The sequence below is a fragment of the Chroicocephalus ridibundus genome, chromosome 4 (assembly GCF_963924245.1).
Source record: "Chroicocephalus ridibundus chromosome 4, bChrRid1.1, whole genome shotgun sequence".
Taxonomy (NCBI): domain Eukaryota; kingdom Metazoa; phylum Chordata; class Aves; order Charadriiformes; family Laridae; genus Chroicocephalus; species Chroicocephalus ridibundus.
In genome coordinates this window covers 51,543,112-51,556,302 of record NC_086287.1, presented here as the reverse complement: position 1 = coordinate 51,556,302, position 13,191 = coordinate 51,543,112, and the positions used below count along the sequence as shown (strand labels likewise).

At 39.4% G+C, this 13,191-nt stretch overlaps 1 protein-coding gene across 4 annotated transcripts in view; it reads left to right on the top strand.

Annotated features, from left to right (window-relative positions):
• Positions 1 to 12,855, top strand: part of IFTAP (intraflagellar transport associated protein) — a 46,094-nt gene extending 33,239 nt beyond the window's left edge. Inside the window, exons 6-8 of one of the 4 annotated variants that reach the window (XR_010070888.1) lie at positions 2,323 to 2,450; positions 9,902 to 10,112; positions 10,206 to 12,855. Coding sequence is in view for 3 of the 4 variants with exons in the window: in XM_063333799.1 (XP_063189869.1) it covers positions 2,323 to 2,450; positions 9,902 to 10,054 (281 nt within the window). In the remaining variant the exon portion in view is untranslated. Of the gene's footprint in view, positions 1 to 2,322; positions 2,451 to 9,901 lie in introns of all 4 variants that reach the window. The other 3 variants (XM_063333800.1, XM_063333799.1, XM_063333801.1) reach the window with 3 other exon arrangements.
• The last annotated feature ends 336 nt before the right edge of the window (positions 12,856 to 13,191 follow it).

Sequence of the window (13,191 nt, the reverse complement as noted above, 5' to 3'; positions counted from 1 at the left end):
AATTAGCAGCTTAATTAGGATCATCATCCACTAGAGCTGTAGCATCAGCCTAAACCAGCTGTGAGGTACTGGCTAAAACTTACAGTAGCCTACAGTTCCTTCGGGAGCTCCCACTGAGAAGGAGGACTGTTAAAACTCCCTAATTTTTCTCTCTGATGGAGTTTCTTGATTAAACATTATCAGGGAAAGCAACATTTACCGATTAGAGTTTCATACGCTGTCGCACAGCCAGGATAGAGAGACAAAGCTCATTTCTGGCATGTCTACTGGCAAACAAAGGTTGATTACCACATTCTTATGGGGTGATTGAAGGGAATTTGAAACATTGTTTGCATTACTAACAAGCCTTAAAATAGTGGAATTGACATTCTGAGTATGACAAGCACTTCTTGCTAAAAGCAAAAATAAATTTCCTTCTGTTGTCCTAATTTGTAGGAGTTGTCTTTTGGAGCCGTTGCCAGACTGTTGCATAACAGTGCTTCCTCCTCATCTTCTCTCCACAGACTGGTCTGTTGGGGTTGGGGGGGGAGTTCTTAGTACAGAAATAATCAGTGTTTATATCAGGAGGTGATACAGACCTTGATGTCCAGGCTTTCCTTCCTTCAGTGACAGTATATATATAGGGCGCAAGTTTGAAACAATAACAGAAGCAGTCGTTGCCTTTAAATGAGCATCCACATCTTCCTTTTGTCCTACAAATAGTTTTGACCCAAGTTATGAAAGGTGGAAAAAAGCAGTTGCAGAGCTTATATACCTGTGGACTGCACTGTTCTTTTCAGAAAGCTTTCTCATGTAAGTGATGCAGAATAACATCAGATGCTATGCTGAGAACAAGTACTGAAAGCACACAGAGATAGATATAATGAACCAAGAGAATGGGGATGAAAACTGGAAAACACTTATATGTGAATCATGAACCAAAAGACAAAAAACCAGGAATGAGATCCCAAGGGAATGAATTCAGCTCTTTTTTAAAGAATGTTCCACTTTACAAGTCCAAAGCCCTGCTTGCTTTGAAATAGTACACAATTCCCAGAAGAAAACTAAATGAAGAATTCGGTCATGGATTTTTGATGAAGGCCTAGCTAGGTCATTACCTTCAAATACAGATTTGCAGGAGAATGAGAGGTCTGTACCTGCCCTACTGTGGTAAAAATCACCACTTCTTCTTTTTCACCCTGAATGTATGTACCCTCTTGTTGGTTCCAGTAACTAAAATTTAAGCAATGCTTTGAAAATTTATTCTAAGCTTTCAAGAGGAAATCAAGCTACTAAAATGTCTCATAAAGCTGTAAAGAACCGTGTGTATCAGCCAGAAAAATATTGTAGGTAGATTTACGTAATCCTTTGACTCTAAATTGCAAGACATATGGTCCCCTTAAGTTCCTTCATAAAAACATTTCTGAGACAAGACGGACACATCTGTGCTATAGCAGAGCTGAGATTGATTCATGTTAAAAGATATTTCTAAACCTAAAGCATATCCTTCTGAGCTGTCACAGAAAGCAAACCCACTGTTCCTAGTATGAACGTTTTGCTTAAATAGGTAAAGGAAAAGTGATTGAGAAAGCCTGTGCATTTGTGAACTGTGGACCAAATCCTGCCCATGTGGAAAGGTTACGTGTCCCTGTGTCCCAGATATAGGGAAGTCCTTTCAAGTACCTCTTTGTGGAAAGCTCAGGGAGGAACAAACATCCATGAAATATCCTTGGACAAGAGAGTCATCTAGCACTGTAGTGGGAAATATTAGTACTTCTACCAGATATTTTTACTTAATGTTTTGGGATAGTCATGTTAAGATGCTTTGCAAGGATTCTTTATGCCCAGTGTACGTACGGGTGGTGAAACTCTAGCAAAAGATAATTGAATGAGACTGCCCAACTCATCAGTGGCAAGACCAGGATTCAGTCTGTTTTTTTGTAACTCCTACTGCAGGCATCTCTGCTCAGGATCTTCCACCTTTTTAATGAAAGAAATTAATCTAATCCCAGGTGTTCTCTGAGTTTAGGAGTGTCTACATCCAGATTTTTAATTCAGTGTCCTCAAGTAAGAAGAGCTACCTGTCTATTTTCAATCAGGTTGGATTTTTACTTAGTATAGTATGTTTTATTATCTAGATTTTAGCTCAGGACTGCATGGATCTGTTTTAAAGATAGCTGCCTGTATTATATATTATGCAACAATAAGTACAACATAATAGTAAACAACACATTGACTACCAAGGTTCTGCTTGTGTCTGAGCACTACAGGATTTTACACACAGCATTTTGCTAATTTATACATCGGATGGAAGGGTAAAGTTGATTATTTTTTATTCATCAGGATCATTCGTTCTTCCAGGAGAAGTGGAACAGACAGTGACTTACTGTGCGCCCTTTTTTGATAAGCCTATTCAACTGAAGTTAAAAACTTTGCCAGTTCCACAGCCATCAGACAACAAAGCCCAACAGGTACGAGCTCAGATTTATTTATTTAAACATTGGGGGTTTGGGGTGGTTTTTTTACCTGTTGGCTTCTAATGTATTTACACAAGAACAGAGGGATATAGATGGAGTGTGTGAAACTGCTGTCAGTTAACATCACATTATTAATTTTTAAATTATTGATGAATTCTTAAATACATTAAGAATCGATAAACACTCCAATAGAAAGGTACTATTTTATCTTGCACACTGCTACTATATAATCCTACATTATCAAAATGTGTGCTTCAATACTTGAAACTGTGTGTGGGCTTTTTAACATTTAATTGGTGTAACTCACAGAATATTCAAGTAAACTCTTGCACTTCCTGAACTTTTAAGGAGTCATTACTTATGTAGAATGATGGGCCATTTAATTTTCCAGTGATCTCATGATCTTATGACATCCTGCAGTTCTCATTGGGCTGAATATAAGAACCATTCTCTGCAACAAGGAGGTAGTGAATGATCCCTTTAATGTGACATTTAAAAGAAGAAAAGGTTTTACGATATATTGTGATCAGAATCAGGATTTGTCATCTTGGAAATGAGTAGTAGCAAGATGCTGCTGAGGATCTGCATTACCTAGGTCTGGTGTGGAGAGGTTTGCATTTTGGAGTCTGAGTCTTTTAATCAGACAGAATCAATACAAGCTTTAATTTAGAATTGTCATTTTCCCTCAGAATTTCAGTTCTTTTCAAACTGGAACAGGTGGTGTGGATCGCTCACAGGCTTATTTTAAGTCATTAAGCTTCCTATCCGAATAGTCAGTGTGAGCATTAACTTTTGGAAATGTTTCTACTGCAGGGAATTCTTCACCACTCTTTTCCCCTGCCTGATCATTGTAACAGAAGCTGAAGTTAGCTTCTGGCTAAAATGGGCTAGTTTTGATTGTTTCATATGCTTATTGATGTCCCATGAGGCTTAAGTCAAATTTATAAATGGCACGTGACCACTGAAGGATTGATGTTACAGCAGTGCATATGGTGCCTCCTTCCCTGAGCTGAATTGTGTTTAGTTCTTTGCAGTAAACTCTTTTCTGTAAGGAACAAGTCTGCTTTGGGAAAAAGTAAATGTTCTAAAATGACCTTTCAAGCTTTAATACCTACCATTCGGTGAATAAAATACACTTTTCCCTAAGGATTGACATAATTCCAGGGTTTTGCCTTGAGAAATATCCATTGGTACAAAAACAACCCCCCCAACTAGAATGAGGTTTTATAGTTTTCTCATTTGATAACTTCTGTGTAAAACCAAAGAAGCAGCCTGAAGTGTTGTGTATGAGTCTTTAAGTTATGATTCATGAAAAATAGATGAAGATCCCACTGCATGCAAAATTCATTTACATTTGAGGAAAAGTTGAGTTATGAAAGAGAAACTGAGTATTATTACATTGGTTAAGGGTTGCTGCATTTTTCAAGAATGATTTCTTATGATTTTCACAACCATTTGGTTGGTGCCAGGCTACTCAAGATGAAGGCAGTCTTTCCCCTAAATTATACACATATTTGTGCCTTCATTTAGATAATATAACTGTGGCCTGATATTTAGAACTGTCAAGACTGGACAGGTCCACTTTAAAATCCCTCAGTGCTTCAAATCGTCCATTACCTTGAAAATTAAGTCTTGTACTGCTTATGGCAGGACTCGTTTAGAAAGAAGATTTTCCCTGGAGTAGAATCATAGAATCGTTTAGGTTGGAAAAGACCTTTAAGACCATCGAGTCCAATTGTAAACCTAACACTGCCAAGTCCCCCATGTCCCTAAGCACTATGTCTACACGTCTTTTAAATACCTCCAGGAATGGTTACTTGTCCACTTCCCTGGGCAGCCTGTTCCAGTGCTTGACAACCCTTTTGGTGAAGAAGTTTTTCCTAATATCTAATCTAAACGTCCCCTGGCGCAACTTGAGACTGTTTCCTCTTGTCCTATCACTTGTCACTTGGGAGAAAAGAACACCAACCACCTCGCTACAAACGCCTTGCAGGTCTCCCCCAGCCTCCTTTTCTCCAGACTAAGCAACCTGAGTTCCTTCATCTTGTTCTCTAGACCCCGCACCAGCGTCATTGCTTTTCTTAGGACATACTTGAGAAGCTCAATGTCTTTCTTATAGCGAGGGGCCCAAAACTGAACACAGTATTTGAGCTGCAGCCTCACCACTGCTGAGTACAGGGCAACGATCACTTCGCTAGTCCTGCTCACCACACTGCTTCTGATACAGGCCAGGATGCTGTTGGCCGCCTTGGCCACCCAGGCACACTGATAGTTCATATTCAGCCGGCTGTTGACTGACACCCCCAGGTCCTTTTCTGCCAGGCAGCTCTGCAGCCACTCTTCCCCAAGCTTGTAACGCTGCATGGGGTTGTTGTGACCCAAGTGCAGGACCCGGCACTTGGCCTTGTTGAATCTCATACTGTTGGCCCCAGCCCATCAGTCCAGCCTGTCTCCAGATCCCTCTGTAGAGCGTTCCTACCCTCAAGCAGATCAACACTCCTGCCCAACTTGGTGACTTCTGCAAACTTACTGAGGGTGCATTTGATCCCCTCGTCCAGATCATTGATAAAGATATTAAACAGAACTGACGCCAATACTGAGCCCTGGAGAACACCACTTGTGACCAGCTGCCAACAGGATTTAACTCCATTCACCACAACTCTGTGTGCCCGGCCATCCAGCCAGTTTTTTACCCAATGAAGAGTAGGCCTGTCCAAGCCTTGGGCAGCCAGTTTCTCCAGCAGAATGTTGTGGGAAACGGTGTCAAAGCTTTAATAAAAGTCCAGGTAAACAATATCCACTGCAGGATATTATAACCACTAAGCAGGTCATCTTGTCATAGGAGATCAGGTAGTCAAGCAGGACCCACCTGTTGGAAACCCATGCTGAGTGGGCCTGATCACCTGGTTGTCCGGTACATGCCACGTGATGGCACTCAAGATTATCTGCTCCATAACCTTCCCTGGCACCGAGGTCAGACTGACAGGCCTGTGGTTCCCTGGATCCTCCTTCTGGCCCTTCTTGTAGATGGGTGTCACATTTGCTAACCTCCAGTCAACTGGGACCTCCCCAGTTATCCAGGTCTGTTGATAAGTGGTGCGGGGGATGGATGTGCTCACCGAAAGTGGGTTGGTGAGCACTTCTGCCAGCTCCCTCAGTACTCTTGGCCCAATAGACTTGTGTCTAAGTGGTGTAGCTAACCATGTCTCAGTGCTGTAGCTAAACATTTTCCCTTGGATTATGGGGGCTTCATCCTGCTCCCCGTCCCTGTCTACCAGCTCAGGGTGCTGGGTACCCCAAGAAAACTGGACTTACTGTGAAAGACTGAGGCAAAGAAGGCATTAAGTACCTCAACCTTTTCCTCATCCTTTGTCACTGTCTTTCCTCTGGCATCCAATAAAGGATGGAGATTCTCCTTAGACTGCCTTTTGTTGTTAATATATTTATAGAAACATTTTTTTTTTGTCTTGTACAGCAGTAGCCAGAGCCAAAGCTCTGTGTTCAGCCAGGCTGGTCTACTTCCCCATCAGCTCACCTTCCAGCACATAGGGATGGCCTGCTCCTGCACCTTTAAGATTTCCTTCTGGAAGAACGTTCAGCCTTCTTGGACTCCTTTGCCTTTCAGACTGCCTCGCAAGGGAGTCTGTCAGCCAGGCTCCTAAACAGGACAAAGTGTGCTTTCCTGGAGACATCCCTGCTTTAAAATAAGACTGTTCTCTGCCCATCAAAACAAATCTGTTAGGTAGGGGCAACAGAATGTGGCTGCCTCGTCGGTTTTCATAGAGAATGGAAGACTGTTCCCTATGAAAAATATATAGTGCAATGTAGGATGTCATATGTCTATGCCAGGGACATATTTGTGAAGGACTTTAGGGGAAGGTGTGTATATCTCTGAACGTGTTGCTAGGGAAAGTTTAAAAAAGAGACAAGCACCTCCAGAAAGTAATTCATCCCACTTGCTGTAGACATTTGTCCTAAGACAAATAGCCTCTGTCTACAGGCTGACTCTCAGGCTTGGTCTTTTTTGGCTAATTGACTACCTTAATCTAGAAGCCTAATTTTTATATGGCTGGATTTAGGAAAGATGAATTCTATCCTTCTATTCTCCATTGTTTGTCTTTAGTTTGAGCATTCAAAAAAGTATTTACTATGCCTTTTATCTATGGAATGGCAGCATCTATAACCTAAAGTGCAGTTTCCACTGAGTTCCTTTGATTTAAGGTTTTACTGATAGGCATCAACTGAGGTTTGTTTCTTCTAAGTGCTATGCATAAATGCAACAAAAACAAGGAAGAACTTAAAGACAGGATTGACTATGTGAAAGAAGATGGAAGAGTTACAGAGGCCAGTAAAGACACAGAGATTGAGTGACTTGTCCAGAATGATGAAGCAGAAGTGGAAAACTGGTCAAGATTTATTGACTTCCAATCCCCGAGCTCAAGACAAGCTTTTATTTTCCCTCCCAAATACCCCACTACATATTAAGCTTATATGAAATAATAGGATACATGCCTCTCCGCCCCCCCCCCCCCCCCCCCGCCACCTTTTTATGTATTGTTATCGAACTGGTAAGTTTTCCCTTGAGTACACCATCAAATCATTGGTGAGTGTATGTGCATCCTTTACATGATTTGAACAAGTGAATCATAGAGTGACATAATTACACAGAAATAAAGGTTTTAGAAGGACAGCGTCAAGCTGTTCAGTTAGCTGTAACTCCACACGGATTAATAAAAAGAACTGAGTTGCCAGTTATTACTAGACTTTTGAAAGACTCAACTTTAAGGTATTTTATTTACAACATCACTTTGTAAAACAGCCTCTAGCAAAATACTTCAGTTAATATGAACATTACCTTCTTTTCCCCTTTAATTTGGACATGCAGGAACTGTAAATGAAAATGATTTTTTCTTCAGAGTAAATCACAGGAGCATTCTTAAGCAAACTGGCAGTTTTCTAATAGAGCAAAATTCTGTTCCCAGAGAGCTCTCAGAAAGATTTCAATTAGATGTTAAATTAGACACCTGAAATTCACATATTTCTCTCAGCTCCTTAGGCAAAAATAACAAGATAATAACTTGATCAGCTCAGAGGAGTCAGTGTTCTATTGCAAAATGTCTTCCTTTTGAAATAGATCAAAATTGCAGTTTGCAGTATAAAAATTTTAGATTGCTTGTCTGTGTGGAACGTTGAAGTGAATGGCTTCTTGGGAGAAGAAGCAAAAAAAGAATCTCTAGTGCTTTGAGTACTTGTTTGAGAGATGAAGCACACTGATAAATATGCAATGTGAATAAACTTTTCAAATGTGCAATAAGTGGGTAACAGAAAGATTGTTAACAGTGAAGTTGGGTATATTCTACTTTGGCATCCAATTTCAGTTGGCATTTTGGGGTCAAGTTTTTTAAACACAAGTTTTTCCAGTATTTCTCTGCATATGCATAAAATGTTCCTGGAATGACATGAAGGTCGACACAAGGGCCTGGTGAATGTGTGTATACTGTCCATAACTATGTTGGCAGAGGAAGAATAGATTTGTTTTTGTAGAATCCCTGTGAAGGCTTACTGCAATTTAAACTCTTCTTACTTACCTTAGTTACCTATAGATGTGGTAACAGATATTGTTACAGTCAAACAACTGAAAAATATTTGCACCTTGCATCATATTTTGGAGGAGTGTTCTGTGTATCTGCAAAGGAAGGACCGTAGGTTGCAGGTACCAGTTGTTAACTAGTTGCTGGTTACCCTTACTGGCATGGAATTTTAGGAGGCTTTGCCTGTGGAAAAGGTGAAACCGTACATGAATGTGATGAGGAGATCAAGGAGTTGACCTTAGCCTTAATGGGAAAGAGAGCTTGTGTGCTTGCTTTGTCTCACGTTAACATTTCTTGAATGTGCTATTCATAAAAGTTAATGATGATTTACCTGGGATAGTCTATGGATATAAGCAAGATAATCTTTGCATGCAGAATGAATACCGTTTTCTAGACCAGCTCTATCTACAAAGTTTGTTTTCCTCATTCATAAAAGCCCATGGTCTGCAGGTCTGCATCTAAGATGATTTATATGCTGCAGCATCTATTGAAGCCAGGCTCTAGAACATTAAGCAATACAGATGATTAATACAATTATACAAACCCAGCAAAAATATTTCCTGATCAATCAGGCAATATTACAGTTTATTAATAAAGGATGTAGATACTTGCATGATACTTGCTGCCATGTCTGTCAGGTGCCCAGCCACTGGAGAGGAATCCAGCTACCAATTCTCTGACTTATTAGATGGTATTAACTGTGTCAATACAGCTCCCTATAAAATGTTACCAGATATTGTGTGGGATACTGTGCCTTCTAAACTGAGCACTGACCATAATATGCTGAGTGTTCTTCCTCCCTTTCAGCAAAACAAATAAGTATATTCTTAACTTCAAATATGTCAGTAGTCATTGGCTTCATTGAGGATTCATCAGAAGTTTGAAAAAATAAGCATGTGTTTAAAGGTTTTGATGATTTGGTACTCGATTACTTAAATATTTGAAACACAGAGCCCTTGAGGAGTTGTGCTTTTTGTGATGGCTGAAATTTCTAGACATTTTATATTAACTTCTCAAAGGATAGGGAGCATTCCTGTACAGTTTGGGCAGCGAAGATGTGTCTCCTGTGTAGCTCTGTAATTTATTTTATGTGACTGCTTACCATAAACCTTTTGTGTCATGGCCCTCTGCAGTTCCTTATCAGCACGCAGCCTACCATAGTTATTTGTTTTCATTATTTTATTTTATAGGCAGAGTGTTTATTCTAAGATATTTCAACGATAAACAATACAGAAATGCTCCACACTGTGTCAACAAAGGAAATACTGTCAAATGCAGTAAGACTCATCATGCAAGAAATCCAAACTAGCCAATTGCATATCTCGGAGACGGTGAAAAGAAATTCTTAGAGTCTGAAAATTGGTTATGTGTCATTTTGCTCATTCCTGGCATTTCATTTGCTGAAACTGTGTTCTGGGAACCATGTTACATTAGTATCAGATGTATGCACACTGAAGCTTATGTGATACTAGCCCAAATTTTAAGGATATGGAATCTGCCTTTGAAATTTAACATAGCTGTACATAACTTGTCCATATCCCCACAGCCCTGCTGCTACAAGCAGCAGGAATGTAATAGATGTGTGCAAGGGAGGTTTTTAGTTTCCTTGCCTTGAGCAAAATTAGCTAATGATATTAATTCAGATACAGTACAAATGGGGCACATTAAATGGCTTAAATTAGGTCAAATTGAATAATTGAATTTATTCTTTTACTTAAAAAGAGCTTAATCAGCTGAGAGTGCTAGAGTCAGAAAAAACAGTTTAATTAAATATTAATTAGAAGTTTATATTTTGAGCTTCCTTATAATCACTTGCGGCAATATTATTTATGTATCTGTTTTTCCTCATTACAGCTACTAGGGGATGATGTTCAACCATTCTCACTTGATGAAGAATTTGATTATGACAATGTGGCACTGACCCCTAAGTTCTCTGAAGCTGAGCTGAAGGCCATTATGGAATTGTCTGAAGAGAAGAAAACGGAGACAGATGTTGAGTCAGCATGAGCTGAAGACTGAGTCAAAGGCGTTCTGTGCAGTGCTGTTGAAATAACATTTTTATTGGGTAAATCTAGCTCTTCATTGTACCCTTATTTAGTGTTCTTATCTATGTGGACAGTAAATGACATCCTCGAAATTTTTTGTTTCTTCTACCAAGGTGCCTTGGAGCCGGAGGTTGCCTTTCGCTGTACCTCCTCCTAGTTCTAAGGAAAACACAGAATAGGAAGATGGTTCTTGCACAGAGTTGCTTGTATATTAGCTCTTCAGCCAGAGAGGAGGTATTTCCATCCTTTTTATATGTCTGTACACTGATTTGCTTAGGCATTAGGGTTGGCTAAGGATGTCTGTATTTGTCCCTAAACACTACGGAATTTTTGTATAGACCAGCGACCTTTAATATTTATAGGCCCCAGTGTTCAGCTACTTTGTTGTTCTCCAGGTGGTACAAGGCAGTTGGAAGGACATCTCAAATGACAGCCATGAATTCCCTTTTGTAGAAAAATCCTTGAGCAGGGTGAATCCTGTATTGGCTCAGGCCAGGTATGCTGGAGTAATTGCTCCATAGGACCAAAACAGGCTGCTGTAGTTCAGAATAGCACTATGGCTACTCTGGCTTATATTTGGTACCGACTCAGATCCTGATTAGCACAAAGCTAGACCTAAAGCTGCCTTTTACCTGGTTCTTTCAGTAAAGCAAGTAAGACCTTTTGCATCTGACAAATCAGTCTGTAGACTCTTTCCCTGTTATTAGATGACTTAAACATACAGAGTTATATGAGGGAATAAATCTGGGAATGTTGGCTTATTTTCTCTGTCTTTTGGGTTACTTCAGTTCTGCAGAGAAATAAATATTTCTGTTTCCAATAAACTTTTTGAGTTAATCAAAATTGATGTGGTACAACTCCTGACAATTAAAACATGAACTGCTACGAAAAGCATTTCACACAGACGAAAAAATAGTGATCTCATCCAATAAAGGAATCGGCATTGAAAGGCTGGCAGATTCAAGGCTTTGAAGTGTTTAGAATTCTTTTTTTTTTTCAGATTACAGTAGAAGCTTTGCTGTTGAGGCTTGGTTTAACATCACAACACTGTATTGTAGTATTGGTCTTTTTCTGGTATAACGGCATGAGCTAAAGTTACCAACTTTTTGTCCAACATTTTGTCCTTGGCCTTATCTCCATTATTTCTGAAGTGGGTGACTGACATGATGAATATGGGAAGAGTGCCTGAGCAGGCAGACTAGAGACCGAACCACAAGTTGTTTAAAGGCTCTGGATGAAATCCCTGTGGCTGGTTGGCTGCTCCATTGTCAGCAATTTATAAAAGCAAAGAAAGGTGCTTTGATGCTTCAAACGAAATTTTCTGGATCAGTAACTTTGTAGACCATAATCATACACCACTGAAATCTGAATGGCATTTGTTTTGAGGAACGGCATTTGCCTTGATTAGGGGGATATTATTTAAGAGTGAGATTAACAAAAAACAGAAAAGAAAGTGGTCTCAGACAAGATGTTTAAGGAGAGTGATACAAAACTACAAGTATTTTGTATAGCAAAACTGGTCTGTATAGGACCTTGCTGGTAGAAGGTAATGAGAAATTTGTTATTAACGTCTACACTCAAAAGGATACCTGTGCTGTAGTTAAAACAGTTTTGATGCAATTGGCTGTATAACAGATTCTGCTGTTGTTTGGGATTTTTTTTTTTTTAACGTGAATTCATTTGAGAATAATGGAGTGTTTTGTTGAACCCAAGATATTTTTAATTATGTGCTTCAGATATAACTGGAGTTTTCCAGAGAAACGTTCAGCTAAGGATTCCTGAGCAGATCTATTTATTAATTCATCTTCTTCTTCTGGAAGACTGGAACACACAGATAATGTGTATAAATGTGAGGGATAAGAAGTAAGTTCTGGAAGAGCTCCACGAGAAAATCTGGGAGGAAGAAATTGAGACTTGCTGTGCTGTACAAAGATAGCAAGGTCAACCTTTAAAAGCCTCAACAGAAAAATAAGGGGAGACAACCTCATTCACATATGTATGTATAGAAAAGATAAAGTAAGGAACCTTCAGTTCAAGAGACCTCTGTGTACAGAGTATCCTAACCTGCAGACAAAGAAACAATATAAATAAAGGTGGACTTCAGTGGGTTTGTGGAATGATGAATTCGGCACTTTTTTTGAGTGTTTTTTTAGAAAGGTTTGAGACGCAAATACTCTAGATCGGTCGTGTTGGAATCCTATTGCCAGCAGAGTCAATGAGAAAACTTGTCCAGGGGTTCATAATGATCTTCAGGCCAAATCAGCTCTGGAGTCTCCAAGTGCATTTTCTTTTCCTTTCATTATCAATTTTTCCCTGTACATTAGGGATACATACAGCCATTCAGTTTCTTCTCTCACAGGCAGATGATTCTCTTACCAAATGTTCAGAGTACCTGTTATGCTCCATAAGTGTCATTCAGTATAGTCATTATATGGTTCCGTTTGATATAAAGAGACACTTTGCTGCAGAATACCCAACAAAATTGTAACTCTTCAGTGGCATCCATCTTATGCAGAAAAATGGGGATAATTCACTTACATTTACACCACTCATGAGTTAGATTTTTGCTCTCTGTTAACAGAGATGAGTATCACAGCGGAGATTAGGCAATGTGGGCTACATTTTCTGAACATGACATTTTATTGGCCTGCCCCTGTGGTTGGTTTTGGCTTGTACCTTTTACTTGATTATACTTCAAAGAGGAGGCATATTTTTCTTTTCTCCATTACCAGGTTGTCATTTTTAAGAACATACTTTATGTGCATGTTAAATTTTATACATGTACATGGAGTTAGTTACCTGGAATTGTTTCAGTGTTTGTGAGGTGGTTTGGAGTCTGAATAATATACATCTTTTTCCTCTTGTAGCTTGTATTCTCTTTAATATTTAATATTTTCAGCAGGGGTTGGTGAGGGACGTTTCTATTTATGGTCTTTTCTAAACATTTTTTTGTTTTGTTTTCCAAAAGAATTAAAGGCAAAACTCACACATGGAACAAGAAACTTCCAGTGCTACTTGGAATCGACTTAGGGGCTTCTGCAGTAGGGAATAGGATTTTCTCCCTACCGCACTGACAAGGATTTTGACTGCAAAATCTCT